The following is a 19,728-nucleotide window of genomic DNA, read 5'->3' on the forward strand; positions in this document are numbered from 1 at the left end:
ACAATCTTTAATCTTAAAATCTCTTTAAACCATGATTAACGACACAGCTAATACTCGATTAAAAAATTAATAAAAAATGAGCAAATCCAGGAAAATAAAAAATAATTAATAGTACAAAATAATTAAACAAAAAAATAAAAATAAAAATAAAAATAAAATAAAATAGAATGTGGGTGACCACGAACACCCCTGTTCTTTCATAGGACCCCAGCTGACCACTCTAAAACTAACTTTTCCTAGGAGAGAGAAAAATACGTTAATTATTTTACACCTGTAATTTTTATTTTTTAATTTGTTTGTCCAGAATTATTCAAAAATATAAAAGTTAAATTTAATTTTAAAAAAAAAAATCAATCTTGTGTTCTTCATCTTCGTCCCCCACATTCCAGCTTAAAGTTCTTCGCTTTTCCATTTTACTAATTAAACCTCCTTTTTCTCTCTCTTAAAATTATTTAATTAAATTAAATTATTTTTGCTTAAAGTGTTAAAATTCTTTCATTTTCATTTCCAAATTCAAAGATTAAGACCTTCAATTTCGTATTTTCTCTCTCCTCAAATTTTATTTGTTGTTCATTATTATTATCATCAATCAAGGAATTTGAATCGATCAATTTTGCGATCTGCTGTTCATTTCGATTGTGATTTTCAAGCTCAAAGGTCGCCATTACTTTTTTGTAATTAATCAAAAAAGAATTAAAAGAAATGGTAAGTTAATTCATGCTTAATTTTGATTATTTGTGTTTTTTAAAAATGATTTCATGTAATTTGTTGAATTTTGATGATCCGATGAATAATCTGAAATTAAGGTTGCGGCGGAGCGATCTAATGAATTTTTTTATTTTTATTTAAATTTGTAATGAGCTGTATTAATAATTATGTCAACGGATTTTTGTGTGAATTTTGTTAGGAAGGATGATAAATTTTGTTGAATCGATTTTGGTAAAGGTTGATGAATTTTGACTTTGATTATATATGGTGATTTTGGTTAGATCAAGCTGTGAAAGTTATATATTACACAATATTACTAATTTTGTAATGTTAATTGATGGATAATTATAATTTTGAGAACTTGTGAAATTTGGGGGATTGCAGCAGTGGATTAATTGGGGAATTGAGGTTGGACTACTCGAAACCGGAAATTGAAGGATTATTGTATGATTATATGGGTTGAATGCAGAGATGAGGGGTTTATGGAGGGAAATTCTGTTTATTTTTTGATGTGGTTGGATGTGTTAGATCAATGTATATGGATGGATACTCGCGATTTAAAGGTATATTTGACGTGGTAATGGATGGTGGGATTGTGGTAGGGGATAAAGTAGGATCATCTGTTGGACGACGAAGGAAATTATATGATTCTTGGCAAAATAGATTATGGTTCAATTGGCTAATGGGAGGAGATTCTTGGTAGAAAGTGTTACTGAAGATTTGCTCTATATGGTTGAGCTTGTGGAGTTTGCACTTTCGACGAAAATCTTCATTGGTTTTGGAGCTGGCTATCGAATTAGCTAGTTATTTAACGAGAGCAATGCAAGTAACTGCATATTGCAGGGCTTATTTATATTTTCCCCCTATTCCTAGAGATCTCGTTGGAATCCTGATTAGAGAAGGGGGCTGTAGAGAGATTGCTTATTAGATATTAAGTTTTTTACCATGATGCTGCTGTCACTATCAGTCAACAAAGGAAAACTTGGTGCACTTTTGGACCTAAAAATGTGACTTTTAGGTGCATGTTTGATATGAATCAAGGAACTGAAAGGGAATGGAAACAAATAACAAGGAGAGAATAATGTTAAGCGCTGTCATTATTAGATTTTGGTGTACTAAAGCAAAGGAGTCCCTTATATCAGATTGAGGAGGGAAATATTTTGTTACCATATGGTTGAGAGGGGTAACAAATGGTGATAATGATTATTATTAGGAAATAAAGTGTATTACCCTACGTCTCATACCAAACAATTGGTAATGGAAATGGTTAGTTGATTCCATTTCCACCACTGAAAAGCACTATACCAAACATGCTCTTAATGAGATATTGAAGTGACTGTATTTATATTCCAAGGGAGAGTTATTGCGCTTTGCATTTGTATTCCGATTGTATTGTTTACATGGGTATTAGTGTAGTCGGGGAATGTTTATCACAAGCGTTCTTTTTATGTGCGCTCTGCAATGTGCATACATGTCTGGCCTTGCTTGCAATTTCTTTAAGTTGTGGGCTGTCTTGGAGTATGATCTCCATACAGTTTAGGCAGTTCAATTTTCAAAGTTTATGGCATGGATTTTAAAATTATGTACTTGTATATAAATCTTGCAAGATATTGTTTTGTTATGCATTGTATGTTTGAACTCAATCTTACATGTCTTGCTGTGTTATTTTCTCCTCTTAACAGGCGACCTCAGAAACTGTTATAGTAGGTTCTAAAGTTTGGGTTGAAGATCCAGAATTAGCTTGGATAGATGGAGAGGTCACAAAAACCAATGGTCAAGAACTTCATGTCAAAACTACAAATGGAAAATCAGTGAGTATAACAAACTCTGTATGTTATTTAGTTGACTGGTTAATGAAATTCAGTTTGTTCTTTCTTTGTTTTATTAGAATGTGTTGGTGTCCTATCCTGGTCAACATAGATTATTTTTAGGCTTTTAAATATTAGCTCTGTAAGAATCTGTTGAAACTAACCATGGCAGCTGGTGGTCGTTGCTAATTAAATAAAAATCTACTATGGCACTTTTTTGCTCGATAATAGTAATGTATGGAACTTTAGCTGCAAGAAAGGAATTTACATTCATTTTAGCCTAGACACTTCATGTATCTATATCCTTGCTTGTTACTTGTTAAACTGTGCTCCTTTTCATTATGCATATGATTTCTATCGTTTGATAGTAGTAAGTTCTTCTATTATTTTGGATTCTGACTAGAGTTTTTATCTTTAGGTTGTCACAGAGGTCTCAAAGATCTACCCCAAGGACGAGGAAGCTCCTGCTGGTGGTGTTGATGACATGACAAAGCTTGCGTACTTGCATGAACCAGGAGTACTGTCTAACTTGGCCATGAGATACTCAATCAATGAAATTTATGTAAGATTATTAGCTGGATTTCATCTTGATTACATATACTAATTCCCTTACCCCTTCCAGCTTTCCTCTGTCTTCCCATCTCTTAAGTAGATGCTTAGTCTACAAGTTGATGATGCAGCTGATGTGCATTTTCTTTCTGTAGACGTATACAGGAAATATTCTCATTGCAGTAAATCCATTCCAAAGATTACCTCATCTGTATGATACACACATGATGGAGCAATATAAGGGAGCAGGATTTGGGGAGCTCAGTCCTCACGTTTTTGCGATTGCTGATGCATCATACAGGTGGCACCCATTATCAATGTTTTTTGTCATCTTTATTTTAATTGTTGAACCTATTATTGATAGACATATCACTTGGTGAAAAAGGGCAATGATTAATGAAGGCAAGAGCAATTCCATTCTGGTTAGTGGAGAGAGTGGTGCTGGTAAGACTGAGACTACAAAGATGCTTATGAGATATCTTGCCTACTTGGGAGGGCGATCTGGTGTGGAAGGGCGTACAGTTGAACAACAAGTTTTAGAAGTAAGAATCTCTTGTCTCTATGTTTTCCTCATCAAGGTTATTGATTAATATGTTCAGGTAATTTGGCTTGTTGAGCAAGACTAAATAGTAAATACTAAATGTCAACTAAACGTTTTTAATGGCCATTAGTTTGTTTGAATTTCTGGTTTATTTACTCATATATAGTGGTTTGAACATATATGGAAAAAATAAAAATAAAATATAAAAAATAAAGGTGAAAACTTGTCTCCTGAGAATTTATCCTTGGTTTGATCATTTGACAGTCCAATCCTGTTCTGGAAGCTTTTGGCAATGCAAAAACTCTTAGGAACAACAATTCAAGGTCAGTAACATTATCTTTCTAGCTTTTATCCCCCTTATTTATTATATGAAATTAGTGCCAATCGTGTCATTAACATTGCTCATTCTCAAGCTTGTAGATTTTTTTTTTTGTTTAGCTATTCTAAGAAAGTGAACATATAAATTATTTTCTTTCTGTCAATCTATGTAGTCGTTTTGGGAAATTTGTGGAAATACAATTTGACAAGCATGGGAAGATATCTGGTGCTGCTATTCGAACGTACCTGCTAGAAAGATCCCGTGTCTGCCAAGTTTCGGATCCTGAGAGAAACTATCACTGCTTTTATCTCCTTTGTGCAGCACCTCAAGAGGTATGATACTTCTTATTGCTAACCTGTTATTTGGTCCATCCTTTTTCTGGAGGTCATGGCATAGTACATTCAGAATCAAAGATTTCTCTAAGTTTTTCTAGATCTTTTCCAGGTTCGAGATAAGTACAAGCTGGATAGCCCTGATAAATTCCATTACTTAAATCAAACCAATTGTTATAAATTGGATGGAGTTGATGATACTGAGGAATATCTGGCGACCCGAAGGGCTATGGATGTGGTTGGGATTAGTGCAGAAGACCAGGTCAGTATCATTTAGGATGTAAATTGAAATGAGGCTTGTGACGTTAATTGTCTAAACATCAAAGTTTCTTTCAGGAAGCAATTTTTAGAGTCGTTGCTGCTATTCTCCATCTTGGTAATGTAAACTTCTCTAAAGGAGCAGAGGTAGACTCTTCTGTTCTCAAGGACGAAAAATCAAGATTTCATTTAGAAATGACTGCTGAACTACTTAGGTATGACTGTTATACCTGTTCTGTGTTCTTATTAGCTGTTGGGGTGTCAATAATTTGTTAACAATGTCTGATTGCAGGTGTGATGTCAAGAGCCTGGAAGATGCAGTTATTAAACGTGTAATGGTGACACCAGAAGAAGTAATCACAAGAACTCTTGATCCTGATTCTGCAGCAATTAGTAGAGATGCATTTGCTAAAACTATATACTCGCGTTTGTTTGACTGGTAACAGATTCTTCTTAAAAAACTTCACAGTTTTCTGAATCTGTATATATGCTTACTAGGAAATGCATATGCATGAACCTAAGTCATTCATATTGTTTGTTTTCTCTTTTCTTTTTATGGGGGTGTAAAAAGGGGGGTTTAGATGAACTTTGGTTGAGGTCATAGTAAAAAAAAGTATTGCAATGATGGTAATAGTTGTGATGTTTAAGAAGCATCTCGTGGGTGTTACATCATTTACCGTGATCATTGCGCCATAAATTGAAAAATCCCCCATTCATTGTTGTAACAGTCAATGCAGGTCATGATGTGATATTAATATACATGCTGTGGAACTATATTTGTGAATAGGATGGTCATTTCATAAACGAAAAGGCATTGATTTAATCTCATCTGCAAATGCTGGGATGGTAGGAAAAACAAAGGCTGCTACCAGTATTATAACATCTTCAAACGAAAGACCTGAAAAATCCCCAACAGAGAAGGTTATAGAACCAAGGGTAAATCAGTCTATGCTAAAGGATTATACCTTTAACATCTACTATTCAAAATCCTACACTTATGTTTGGCCATAAGACCCAAAGATAGCTATGCATGCTGCTCTCCAAAGATATCCTTATCTTTTTAAAACTCCCACCAGTAACCTGCTAATGTGCCAAATTAGAGGGCGAAACCCACCGGACATCCATGTTCTCAAAACCAACCCATGCAGACGCAGCCACCTGACGATGAAGGAGATGGGTCATGTGGCTACTGGTCTCACATCACTTTAAGTTTGTAAGCACAACAAGGCCAACAAGCACACATCAGGAGATATGCAAAATTTCTTGGCTGCTGAATTTACATATCAATAGATTATCATTAGTGTACAACCAATTACGACCACATTTTCTTTCTCTGACTTGCTCTTGACACGAACCTTAGGTGAATCCTCGTGTACAGCGTATATTGACATGAACTTTCAATCTCCAGATGCGGGCAATGAGAAAGCTCATTTTTTTCTTCTCAGATTTATGTTTTGTTTCCCAAATCCCCTCCCCACCCCCCAAAAGAAAAAAAATTAAAAAAATTTGCTGCAACATGAGAATGGTGCTTAAATGACTTATCATATTGTTTATATATTAATATATAATACTCCATGATAGTAGGTTCAATATGATCTCATGCTCTCATAATTTCTTGTTTTTACATGAATGCATAACATGGTTGATAGTTTCAATTATTTCTTAGGTATCCTTTAAAGTTTTCTGTCTTTGCAGGCTTGTGGATAAGATCAACAATTCAATTGGGCAGGATCCAAACTCTAAATCGATTATTGGGGTTCTTGATATTTATGGTTTTGAAAGTTTCAAATTGAACAGGTAAGGGCACCATCTAGCCTTTCTTTCTAGCACCTAATAATTACAAATTCTTCACCTGCTTACGAATTTGTGTGATCTAGTTTTGAGCAGTTTTGTATCAACTTTACTAATGAAAAGCTGCAACAACATTTTAATCAGGTTGGCTTATCTCCACTGGAATCAGTCATTGAACTGCTCATGTTATGATAGTTCACCCACTTAAAGTATATGTTGTTTCTTTGTCCTGCAGCATGTCTTTAAGATGGAGCAGGAGGAATATACAAAAGAAGAAATAAATTGGAGCTACATCGAATTTGTGGATAATCAAGATGTTTTGGATATGATTGAGAAGGTTTCTTACTGCTTCTTGATGATTTATGTTGCAATATAGTTGTTTACTATTCATAGGATTTTCTTGCTTATGCTATTACTGCTTTGTTTCAATTGTATGGCTACAAAGATTATAATATGATTTTTTTTTAATGTTCTGCAGAAACCTGGAGGAGTCATTGCACTTCTTGATGAAGCATGGTATGCTGCTTTTTTATTTTTTACTGCTGTATGCTTCTTTTATGGATCACAGTGTCTTGAACTCGGTAGTCTGTAATAATATACATAGTATAAAAATATCTCTGCTAAATGTTTCTTATTATTTCAAATTTCAGTATGTTTCCCAAATCTACGCATGAAACGTTTGCTCAGAAGTTGTACCAGACATATGCTAAACACAAACGCTTTCAGAAACCAAAGCTTTCTCGTACCAGCTTTACCATCTGTCACTATGCAGGGGATGTAAGCAGAAGTTTCCAAATGACCCTTTTACCAAACCACACTATTTATTACAGTTCTCATCTATATTCTCTGTTAATTGATTCAGGTGATCTATCAAGCTGATCAGTTTCTTGACAAAAATAAGGATTATGTTATAGCAGAGCATCAAGATCTTCTGCAAGCCTCAAAGTGTTCTTTTGTAGCTGGTCTGTTCCCTCCACTTCCAGAGGAATCATCGAAGTCATCTAAATTTTCATCAATTGGATCTCGCTTTAAGGTATTCTATCTTTTTCATCTTTGGCAAGAAGTGGTTTTTACCGTTAAAAAAGCTAACTTTTGTCAGTTGTGATGAGAAGTATATATGGAAACAATAACTTGTGTACCTATTTGCTAAATAAGACAACATTTTTAAGTCCTTCATTCTTTCCTCAATATATTTATTGCTATTACATAATGTGGATGCTTAATCAAACTGGATTTCTACCACTCAAATAGATTGACAGTTAAGGGAATTTACCCTTTCTTCTTTTGCTGATAATAGAGGAGGGGATTTGATACTAATATCTAGAATGCTATTTGCCACTTCATTTACTGTTTAAGTTTCATCACTAATTTGTGAACTGTGTCCTTAAGAAACAAATTTATTCTTGAACTTTTAAAATCTGTGCTCTCTGAAGAGCTTAAAGTCAGCCGGTCAGGTGCATGGATGCAAAACTTCATTGGTTTATAGTTAGAACAGCCTGCATACACAAATATGTTTGTTGCTGCATTTTCTTAACTTATCAATCTACTGTACTGAGTTTCCATGGGAGTCTTTTGTTCTGACCAAAAGTGATGTGTGATACTTTTGCAGCTACAATTGCAGCAATTGATGGAGACACTAAATTCAACAGAGCCTCACTATATCAGATGTGTTAAGCCAAATAATCTCCTGAAGCCTGCTATATTTGAGAATGTTAACATCCTTAACCAATTACGTTGTGGTGTAAGTAGTACTTAATTGTTTCATTTCATGTAATGGCTTGTTAAGTTGTAGTTACTAGACAGCTACAAACATAGCTGTTGTAATGAGTTTTTACCATTAATTTATAAGTTTTGATCTTTAACTGTGTTGTATCTAGGTCTTGACTTGAGTTCTTTTGTTTTTGCTGTCATCTTGCTTAGGGTGTTCTTGAGGCAATCAGAATTAGTTGCGCTGGATATCCAACTAGACGAACATTTGAAGATTTTCTTCTTCGATTTGGTGTTCTTGCTCCAGAAGTTTTGGATGGGAAGTAAGTTTCTCCAAATTGCTGGGTAGTACTGATGTTAGCGTGTTTCCTTCTCTCTCTATTCTTTAACAGCAACATTAGTGTTAGCCTTGTGTAGTGTGATTGTGTGAGCATGTATCCTCAACTATATTGCCTTTTTATCTACTGAAAACATTTTTCCTCTTAATTTTACTGACGTAGTAGTTCAACTTAATCATTTGCAGATGTGATGACAAGGTTATTTGCCAGAAGATATTAGATAAAATGGGATTGAAAGGCTACCAGGTAATTGATGAATTGTCTTACATGTAGAAAATGTCAAAATGATTCTGCTGATTTGCAGTGGATTGGATGCTTTAGTCATTCATTTTTCTATTTATCTCCATCTTAGAAAGGTTTTCATGTTATGTTTTTATGACGTGACAGATAGGAAAGACAAAGGTTTTTCTTCGAGCTGGTCAGATGGCAGAGTTGGATACAAGGAGAGCAGAGGTTCTAGGGAATGCGGCAAGGAAGATTCAAAGACACGGACGTACATATATTGCTCGCAAAGAATTTATTTCATATAGAAATGCAGCTGTCCAAATTCAGTCTTGGTGCCGAGGTATGTTTCTTTTGTTGGTAATAGTCATCAACTAATTGTCCAAGATTTTAATGCGTATTGCTATCCTTATCCTGGATAAAGAAAAGTTTCTGTCCATTCTTTTTTCTTTTGAAGACACTTGTCAACCCTCCTGAGGCCCTAAGCTGTGCTAATTTTAATATTTTGATGATTTGTAGAAATTATTACATTCATCTATATCTTATAACTAAAAATTATTCACACAATTTAAAAAGCTTTTTCCAAGGAAGATGAAAGCTAATATTTCTACATTTCCATTCTATGCAATAAAAGACCCCCCCCCCCCTTTTGTGTATTGGATCTGCTCTTAACTAAACAAGTATTATCCCATTGAAGGATTTTGATACATGATGTCTAGTGATGAGAGTTGGTATTGTGATTGAGAATGCAATATAGGATTTATCTACTAACTAGAAAGTAATAGCATGTAGATTACCTGACTGGTACATACTATTATACTAATCAAACCAATTGCAATGGAGACCCTCAACCATGCACATAAACAATGGATATAGGACAAAATATTTGATTATAGTCCAGCTCTGGTCAAACTGGTTAAAGAAATCTTTGATTGTAGGATGGGGTGTCCCAAATACTTCTCCACGTTTTCATTTGATGCTTACTTCCCCATCTACACTTTCCCTACTATTTTCTCTCTGTAAACTACTAGGCCCCGTTTGGTTTGATGTAAAATATTTTCAATGAAAAATTAGTTTTCGTGGAAAACATATTTTCAAGGTAAATCACAATTGCAAATTAGTTTTCCATTGTTTGGTTGCATACAAGAAAAGTAAAAAATAGGAGTGGGAATGTGAGCATGGATGAGAGGGAAGTAAAAATGGAGGTAAGGAGGAGGGAGGAAAATGTGGCTTCCCTTGTTTTGTAAGGGAAAATGTTTTCAATCATTAAGAATGAGATTTTCCACCATTGGGAAAATTGTTTTCACCCCTTCACAAACCAAACAAGTGAAAATGGGAAAATCATTTTCCATAAAAACATCTTACATCAAACCAAACGGGCCCTATTCTTAAAGTCAGTGCCAATCCCATGTGTGAAGATAAGTTTGAGAAAGAAGGGAGTACTTCCTAGACTATAATAGAGGGACATGATGTATAAAACATGGGGAATTCCACTAGTTTTGAATTCTCAATAAGCATGTGTCTGTAGTGAATAGTTCTCCAGGTACCTATGTGAAACTTGTGGTTGCAGAAGACGAAGTGACATATTTCCCTTTCATTTTAATAGCTGGTGAATACATCTCTATTTGGGTTCTTGGAACTCTTTTGGAAGCTGACTTGCCTTTAGTGTATTTTGCATATGTTTGCAAATCATATCCATAAAATTTTATGAAAATTCAATTGGTTTTTAGATGCAATTGCATCTTACATTGAGATACAAAGGTTTAGGTGATGTATGCTTAGAAATAGAAATTCTGATGTACCTGTGTAATAATGGGTTATTTCATGTATATGGATCAGCAATGCTGTGATTTGGTCAAGGATCTCTTTGATGGCATTCATTATTATCATTCTCTGCTTATTTTTATTAGTTGAAATGGTTTGTTTTATCCTATCAAGAAGACACCATTATGTGCTACTTAATCACTTTTATTCTCCTTGATCTTTCAGGTGTTCTTGCCTGTAAGGTTCATGCAGAATTACGCAGACAAGCAGCAGCCATTAGAATTCAGAAGAACTTCCGCTGCTACAAAGCTAGGAAATCCTATTTGATATCAAGGTCGTCTTCTGTTAAAATACAGACTGGATTAAGGGCAATGCATGCTCGGAATATTTTCAGATACAAAAAAGAAACAAAGGCTGCCATCATTATTCAGGTCCTCTTCTATACTATCCTCATCTATTCTTAGCATGGATCTAAGTTCCACCGTGCATAACAATTTAGCTTGATCAGTTGATTAAATATTGTACTCTTTGCTGTTTTCAGACTCGCTTGCGTAGTCACATGGCTTATTCTTATTACAAGAGCCTTCAAAAGGCTGTTCTTGTTACTCAGTGTGGTTGGAGGCGGAGAGTTGCTAGGAGAGAACTCAGAATGCTAAAGATGGTTTGACTATCAACTTGCTTCAATGTTATTGCATTTTTTAAAAAAAATTTGGGGCTACTTGCCAGATTCACATTATTAATGCCTGTCTTGGTCTTAGGCTGCAAGAGAAACTGGTGCTCTCAAAGAATTGAAAGACAAGCTAGAGAAGCGTGTGGAAGAGCTTACATGGCGTTTGCAATTTGAGGGTCAATTAAGGGTAATCTTTTGTCCTAATTTGGGATCTAATTGTTTTTATTACAATATGCAGTATGATTGTGCTATACATGTGTCATAGATTCCTAGTGTAATCAAGTTTTTGACTCTGAACAGAAAAACTTGGAGGAGGAGAAAGGTCAAGAGATTGCCAAGCTTCAGGAAGCTTTGAAAGCTATGCAAATACAGATTGATGAAGCAAATGCACGTGTAATTAAAGAAAGAGAGGCAGCTAAGAAAGCTGCTGAAGATGCTCCTCCGATCATCAAAGAGGTTCCTGTTATGGTTCAAGATACAGAGAAGGTTGAGTCCTTAACTGTTGAAGTAGAGAATCTAAAGGTAAACGCCTTCATTTCTTATCCTCTCTTGTGATCCTTGGTTTTTTTATTTTATTTTATTTTATTTTATATGGTAGATTACTGAAACTGCCTGCTTTAACAAATTAGCTTTTCGTTGATGGTTTCTAATCTAAATATAAATCAGGTGAAAATACATAAAAAACGTGTCATCTATAATCCTGCTAGCCTTTGAGGTTACAGTTGCTTGGACCGTATGTTCCATCCTTCTAGTCACACTAAACCTATATTTTTAAGTTTCCCTCAAATTTTTGGACTTTGGATTATTTCTTTCATCATTTAACATGTCAGGGGTTTAGAGTTTAGAGTGTTATAATGAATCTTTGCTAACAATCTTCTATATACAATCAATTCAGATTATTAAGGGCTTGTTTGGCATTGTTTTTTGTTTTCAGTTTTTTGTTTTTTTGAAAACAAAAAACCAAAAACTGGAAACAAGAAAAAGGTGTTTCTACTTTTGTGTTGTCAGTTTTCAAAATATTAATAAGTTTGTCTAATTTTTGTTTCATTATTGACATACATACCAATAAACAGAAAACCACAGTGATGCCAAATGGACCCTAAATTTTCTCATCTATTTCTTTATCTTATTAAATTTTCACAATATCTTATTAAATTTCCATGAAGAAAAAAAAAGTTATTCTCATGAGTTGATTAATATAATCTCTGCTACACTCAGATACAGGTTCCTGTTAGTGGCTATGATTTGAACCTTTCCTTAAGATAGCTTTTGAAAGAAACAATATAGCTAGATGTCGAATCCTTTATTTATTCCCCTGTCGTCTGATGAATTTTGGATCTTGTCACTCCTTGTTGATATCTGAATTTGATAATTAACAACGGTAATACCTTCATGAAAAAACTGCTAACACTTATTTATGTGGGACGCTTAATTATTTGACTGAAGTTTTCGGTACTTGGTGGAGTTATACCAATAATATAACATCTGCCTTAATATGTATATCTGGCTGGTTTAATAGAGTTGCTTAAATAATGCAGACATTACTAGAAAAAGAAAAGGAGGCTGCAGAAGTATCCAGAAAGGCTTGTTTGGACACCGAGGAAAGAAATACAGAACTTCTTAAAAAACTGGAAGGTTCAGATGACACCATATATCAACTTAAAGATTTTGTTCAAAGGTTTGTGCCTGCTTGCAATTGTTCTCAGATATACACTGGTATAATCGATAATATAGTGACATTAAACAATGCTATCCATGTTCAATTTAATCTTTTTTTTCCCCATCAAAATCCGACTATGCTTCTTGTTTTTACTTGCTCCATAGAAAATTTAGTTTCTCTTGTGTGCCATAAGTTTAGTCGTTATATTTACACTCTTGTCTTTGAACACTCATCTTTTATTGGTTCATTAGTAAGTTAGATCAATTTTGCAAGGAATTAAAAAATCTTTGTTATCAGGATGGAGGAGAAACTGTCTAATGCTGAATCGGAATCTCAAATACTACGCCAGCAAGGACTGGAGATGACTCAAAAACTCTCGAGTGCGGAGTCAGAAATTCAGGAGATGGCAGAAAAACTGAAGAAGGCAGAGTCAGAACTGCAAGGACTTCGACAGCAAGCCTTGACGATGACACCTATAGCCAAATCAGCTCCGGTTCGTTCAAAGACAATGGTTGTTCAGGTGCGTCTAAAGCCTCTCTTTTCTCCTTTACATCGTCTGTTTATCGGTGTAAGAATTTATGTATTTTCAATACGGCTGACATTTTCTTGCCAAATCACAGAGGACTCCAGAGAATGGACATGTGCAAAATGGTGACGCTAAAGCCTTATTACATTCGCCGGTAACTTATGCATTTCTTTTTCTGATATTCTTTTGCCTAATTAAGATTGTGGCTTAGAATTTGTGTTAACTCTTACATTGGATTTTTTTTTATCTCCAGATCACATCCATTGCTGAAGATTCACCCGAGGACAAACCACAAAAATCTCTTAATGATAAGCAGCAGGTCTGCAACTAACTTTTGTGCATGATATAACTCTGAAGTCCATTTTATAGAGTTTAGTCATAATCTGCTGTTAATCTCATACACTGTGCACAATGAATTTTCTCATTTTTCAGGAGTATCAAGATTTGTTGATCAAGTGCATATCAGAGAATCTTGGATTTTCTAAGGGCAAACCAATTGCTGCTTGTGTCATTTATAAATGTCTTCTACAATGGAGATCCTTTGAAGTTGAAAGAACCAGTATTTTTGATCGCATTATACAAAGTATAGGTTCGGCAATAGAGGTATGAAGTCACCTTTTTGACTGAATATGTTTTTTCTGAGATTGATTATATGTGCCTTTGGGCTTGTTGACTTCCATTGATTCAAAACATGAAATTGTATCTCTGATCCCTGATTTCATCTTATTCAAGGTCCAGGAAAACAATGACATGTTGGCGTACTGGTTATCTAATACATCCACGTTGTTGTTGCTACTCCAACAAACACTTAAAGCCACTGGGGCAGCTGGTTTTACTCCACAGAGACGCAGGACAATGTCAACTTCTCTCTTTGGAAGAATGTCATCAGTAAGAATGAAAATCTTTAACCAGGAATTACTTTCTTTTTTCTATGGGGAAGCTCATACTTTTTGGTGCTGTTACTAATGTCTCTTTAAATTTGCTTTGCAGTTGAGAGCATCTCCCCAAAGCCCTGGGCTATCTTTTCTTAATGGTCGCCTCAGCAAATCAGATGATGTTCGCCAAGTTGAGGCCAAATATCCTGCTTTGCTGTTCAAACAGCAGCTTACTGCCTTCCTTGAAAAGATATATGGCATGATAAGAGATAATCTGAAGAAAGAGATCTCTCCATTGCTAGGGTTATGTATCCAGGTAATTATAAGAAAGGACTAATTTTCACCTTAAACTAATATTTAGTAACAAATATCTTTCTCACAAATATGATCCCCCCCCCCCTTCCCCCTTTCTCCTAGGTCATCCAAAGTTGTTGCTCGTAGTTTAACAAGTCTTCAAACCTAGAAAGAGAAGAATGCAAAAATACTAGCACACCTTTTTATTACAATAACAGAATAAACAAGTAAACGACAATAAGACTGATGAAGTGTGAAAATTGAAAAAAGCATATAAAATATTGCATTTTGTAACATGAATTGGATTTTTGAAAAAAAATAAGCTGTATGAATGTTGATCTAAAAAGGGGCAGTACAGTAAAGAAATCAAATCATTCCATACATAGTTTTCGCCAGATAGTAGTGCACTCCGGTTGAATTTTAATAGAGCAACGTCCAACGTGCATTATAATCATCAAAAGAAGCCTTTAGATAGGTTAAATTTATAATTCCCTTTGACTGATAATAGGGTTCTTCTTCACATCTGCCACAACACACAAATGTTTTATGTGACATAACACAATCTACTTACATTTTACATTTATAACACAATCTACTTACATTTTACATTCTTATATTGAATAAAAGTACGATTAATCCTACCAATCAATGATTGAAGGACATATTTGTGTTTGCTTTTAAATTTATTACCTTTGCGAAGAAAGTGGAGCTTTGGAAATCCAAAGTGTTTACGAGGAGTTTGTTTTGGGCTGCAGTGACTAGGGAATAGAGTAATTAAGTTTTAACTATATGATTTCGATTCTTTTCTTTCTTGGATGTTTGATGCCGTACTCCCTTCATATTAACTTTTGTTTTTCCTTCTTTACCATAGACTCTTATTCTAGGGAAGTTTGAAAAAGATGAGTAGATGTTAAAAAAAAAAAAAAAGAAGGGGGGGGGGGTGGGGGGGATGACAGAGTGGACTAAAAAGATGTAAGAAAAAGGTGAATGAAGTAAGAGTGAGTGGCATTATAAAATAAACTAAGTAAATAAAACAGAGGGAGTATTAATTTTGAATTATTGATGTAGTATTTTAATCCCATGCTAACGGAATCCTTTGAGTTATTGCCATTGGCGATTCTATTCGTGACTTTTCCTTTTGTGACAACTTGCAGGCACCTCGAACATCACGAGCTGGTTTGATGAAGGGTCGTACTCATGCTAATGCTGTTGCTCAACAAGCTTTGATAGCTCACTGGCAAAGCATTGTAAAAAGTTTAAACAATTACTTAACAATGATGAGAGCAAACAATGTGCGTGACGAAACATCTACTAGATTTTCATTTGTTAATCGTACTGCAAATCTTTAGATTTTCTAATATCTTGATATTTACAGATCCCTCCTTTCTTAGTGCGGAAAGTTTTCTCCCAAATATTCTCTTTTATCAATGTCCAGCTATTCAACAGGTTCATTTCTGTGTTAACTCTTGAATTATGTCTGAGGAAGTCCTTAAAACCTTTCATTAACTATTATTGATTAAATTTTCCAGTCTTCTGCTGCGACGTGAATGCTGCTCCTTCAGTAATGGTGAGTATGTAAAAGCAGGTTTGGCAGAATTGGAGCAATGGTGCTATGATGCAACTGAGGAAGTAAGTTTTATTGTTGCTTTCTCTTTCTCCTGCTATCAAACATATAGTTTCATTTGTTGACAAAATTAACTTTGTACAGTATGCTGGCTCAGCTTGGGATGAATTGAAGCATATTAGACAAGCGGTCGGATTTCTTGTAAGTTTATAGTCTTTGCTTGTTATGCTGATAAAATTTTCTGTGAACACTTTCTGATGTAATTGATTTTGCAATGTGTCACATCCAGGTCATCCATCAGAAGCCCAAGAAAACCTTAAATGAGATTACAAAAGATCTATGTCCAGTACGTGTTCGCTTTTTTCTATCTTCCAAAAGTTTTCTACTTGAGTCCTTTACCTAATTATTCTCCATTTTTATTATTGATTTCCTGGTATGTTTTGCAGTCACTCAGCATACAGCAACTGTATAGAATCAGCACTATGTACTGGGACGACAAATACGGAACTCATACTGTATCTTCTGATGTAAGTCACATTTCTTTCAGTATATGCAGTTCAGTCTTTTCTCCTTTGGGGTTGGGCCGTTGGGATTTAGTGGGGGTGTAGCAGTGTAGGGGTGGGATAGTCTAATGGAGAATCGACCATTAATTTCTGGACAAGCACAGACCCTAATATGATTTATCAAGTACACTGAAATGATCTTAAGACTTTATTCACGCACATGCGTGCACACACACACACACATAACTGCTAATGCTTTTGTGTCTCTTACTGGACGATCCAATTACTTGAAAAGAGAGGATTTTGAAAATACAATGATCCTTTTTCTTAATTTCTTCTCTTTGATTCGAGTAACCAGAATCAGTAACTAGATAGAATTCTCATGCTATGCATTTATGCAATACAATATGTCAATATGTTTCATGATGTTTTATTCTAGATTTTCATGGGAAGTACTAAAGTCAAATGTTTCGATAGTCAGCAGTTATCTTCATGCATAAATTAGCATTCATTAAGGCCATATAAACATAAGAATCCTGTAACATTGTAAGCTACACAGGTTATTTCAAGTATGAGAGTTCAGATGACCGAAGATGCCAACAGTGCTGTGACAAATTCATTCTTACTAGATGATGACTCAAGGTGAAGTTTACAAACTTCAATTATAAATCACTTTCTTTCCTTTCAAATTTATACTTGTATATAAAATCGTTAACTCATTGGCTTCCTCCAATCGTGCAGCATCCCGTTCTCTCTGGACGACATCTCAAGCTCGTTGCAACAACAACCGGGATCAGGTGATATAGATCCTCCACAACTATTGAGAGAACACTCAGGTTTTCAATTCTTGATTCAAAATTCAGAGTGAGATAGAACAGGTATTACCACGACAAGTATTCCATCACAGTCGTCCTCATGGCCTAGGGCCTCGACTTTCATGCATTTATTTGGCATGTCAAATCTTGTGCGTATATATATATATACTTCATATTCATCAGCACTCACCTGATTCTTTATATGTTGGAAGGGCATCCATGGGTTTGCCCTACACACGGAGGGTCTATTAATTCTTTTGCCGTCGGTCACATCCTATTAGGGTGACGGGGTTATTCTTTGAATTTTACATGTCCATATGCTCTATGGACAAAGTGTGCAAATTCTGGTGAATTGATTTTTGTGTCACACTCCCACAAAAGGGTAGGGGGTATATATTTAAAAGTGGTTTGGTTTTATAAATAGGTTTCAAGTTTTGGTATAGTTGTTGATCAGGTCACTCGGGTGTATCTATAGATAGGTTTGGCAATTTTGAGGCTATTGTTTGTTGTAACGAGAAATTATGTATGTATTAAAGGTTTTGTAGTGTATGTAATTGCATTTTTTAAAATCTGCTTCTTCTACCTTGATATTTTATGCAACGATTGCCCCTTACAAATACAATTAAGTTATGTCCTAAAAAAATTACTTGTATAATTAAGTTGACTGTTTGTCGGTCAACAAAAGATTTCTTTAAAAGGGAAATTGGTGAAAAAATAAACCCAAAATATGTGTTGTTCTTCATCCAGACATCCACTTTCTCCTTCTATTTCTTAAATATTGTGAAAAAACACAAACAAAAATTATAGTATGGGACGGAGGGAGTATAATCTACTGGATTGGGCTACGAGTAATAAAAATTGTCCCCAAAGTTTGTTATAAGCTACTTCCTTTGTCCCTTATCTACATGCCTATTTTTTATGAATTGTCATCAATTTATTTTATTTTTTGTATTTTTTTTAACATCATTTCCAATACCTTTTCTTTCTATCTATTCAAAAATTACCAACTACTTTTTCTTTCTCTCTATCTATCTTTAACCTTATATGCACATTTGTACTTCCCAATATTGTCAAAAATTACATTCTTTAAATAGAAATAAACATGTAGTGTTAAATACAAACTCTTAAATAGACCTGATTCAAACTAATTTATTGTGGACCTCTTATAATAGAGATACTATGGTCATTTTATTAATTTTAAAAAAAGTTCACTATGTTAAAATAATGGTCATAATGTTAAAAATAAAAGTGATTGTTTTTATAAAGGTCATAAGAGATAAAAAAAATTTAAATGAAAATTTAAAAATACTGGTCAATATAAATAATATAGGTCACTAGGTTAAAATTAGGATCATAACATCATACTTCAGATTTGCAATAATATTAAAAATCACACAAATTTTATCAAAAGTTACTATGTTAAAATTAAGGTTGCTATATTTAATATTAGGGTCACTATGTTCCATACAAAGTCAGTAACGCAATTTAGAACTTTGGGTCCACAATAATATTATTGTGAACCAGGTTCATACAAGTTTTTCTGAGTTTTAAAACCTCCAAAAAGAAAAGTAGGCAAGTAGATAAGGGACGGCGAAAGTAGCATATAACTATTCAATTTATACTAATATTACTTCGTACAAGGAAAGTGTTATACATAATACACTATAGAAAATTGTTTAAATTTATAAAATCAAGACAAAATCACACTAATATACGCGTGATTTTGTCATAAATTCCTAATTACTGATTTTTACTAAATTGGAATTATTTTTATTGAATTGAACTTCAATTAACTAAACTGATTTGCTAAACTGAAATTATTTTTACTTAATGTTATCTTTTAAGGTGTAGTATACATGGCTTAAAAAAAGAAAAAAAAAGAGAGAAAATGTTATACATAGCACTTATGATTACATATAAATATTAAAAACACTCTTAAAAATTGTTTAAATTTAGAAAATCATGACAAAAACACATCGTGGTTCTAGTATGAATCTAGGACACACCAATTACACTTATTTACACGTGTTTTGTCATAAATTTCTAATTTTATACGAAATACTATTTTTAAAAGTGTTTTTAATGCTTAGACATTAGGGCTATGTACTGTTTTACCTCCCAAAAAAAATAAAGGTCGGATATCTCAGCAATTAAATTCCAAAAAAAAAAACACGATAATTGCCTAATGGGACCAAACGAGTATATATGGACAAAAAATGCTTAACATTTTATCATGTGTATCATGTTGGACTACAATTAATGTTGATGATATTCAATTTTCCTAAGCCATTTCTAACCATTCCTGAGCACCAACCCTTATAATAAGAAATTTGTTAAGAGGTGACTATGATATTGTATATTTTATGATGATGGAGATGGAAGAGAGCAAAAGAGCAATTAGAGAATGTCGGTTTTTCTTCTTACTCAACTAGTTCACAAGATAGTGAACTTATTTATAGGCAAATATTGCCCATAAAGTATGTT

General features: G+C 34.2%; 1 protein-coding gene across 1 annotated transcript; it reads left to right on the forward strand.

Moving 5' to 3' along the window:
* The first annotated feature begins 359 nt into the window (after positions 1–359).
* On the forward strand, positions 360–17,823 carry LOC110715777 (myosin-17-like). Its single transcript, XM_021894389.1, has 39 exons — positions 360–705; positions 2,391–2,519; positions 2,935–3,078; positions 3,221–3,366; positions 3,451–3,607; positions 3,871–3,929; positions 4,098–4,257; positions 4,370–4,519; positions 4,594–4,730; positions 4,808–4,954; positions 6,211–6,312; positions 6,393–6,450; positions 6,542–6,643; positions 6,785–6,822; positions 6,957–7,083; positions 7,169–7,339; positions 7,916–8,047; positions 8,227–8,336; positions 8,537–8,597; positions 8,739–8,916; positions 10,563–10,768; positions 10,879–10,998; positions 11,096–11,194; positions 11,308–11,529; positions 12,546–12,685; positions 12,965–13,187; positions 13,288–13,347; positions 13,447–13,512; positions 13,626–13,796; positions 13,926–14,081; positions 14,184–14,384; positions 15,517–15,654; positions 15,738–15,808; positions 15,892–15,991; positions 16,071–16,127; positions 16,216–16,272; positions 16,373–16,453; positions 16,989–17,071; positions 17,171–17,823. The coding sequence occupies exons 1-39, from the start codon at positions 703–705 to the stop codon at positions 17,295–17,297; spliced, it is 4,689 nt and encodes a 1,562-aa protein (XP_021750081.1). The 5' UTR covers positions 360–702; the 3' UTR covers positions 17,298–17,823.
* Positions 17,824–19,728: the final 1,905 nt, after the last annotated feature.

The sequence above is a fragment of the Chenopodium quinoa genome, unplaced genomic scaffold, assembly GCF_001683475.1.
Source record: "Chenopodium quinoa cultivar QQ74 unplaced genomic scaffold, ASM168347v1, whole genome shotgun sequence".
Classification (NCBI taxonomy): Eukaryota; Viridiplantae; Streptophyta; class Magnoliopsida; order Caryophyllales; family Amaranthaceae; genus Chenopodium; species Chenopodium quinoa.

What these genes read in the sequence shown, in the direction of transcription:
- LOC110715777 (XM_021894389.1), top strand. An exon ending in TACTCGCGTTTGTTTGACTG is followed by an intron (nt 4,955 to 6,210) that starts GTAACAGATTCT and finishes CTGTCTTTGCAG; the next exon opens with GCTTGTGGATAAGATCAACA. An exon ending in GCTATGATGCAACTGAGGAA is followed by an intron (nt 15,992 to 16,070) that starts GTAAGTTTTATT and finishes AACTTTGTACAG; the next exon opens with TATGCTGGCTCAGCTTGGGA.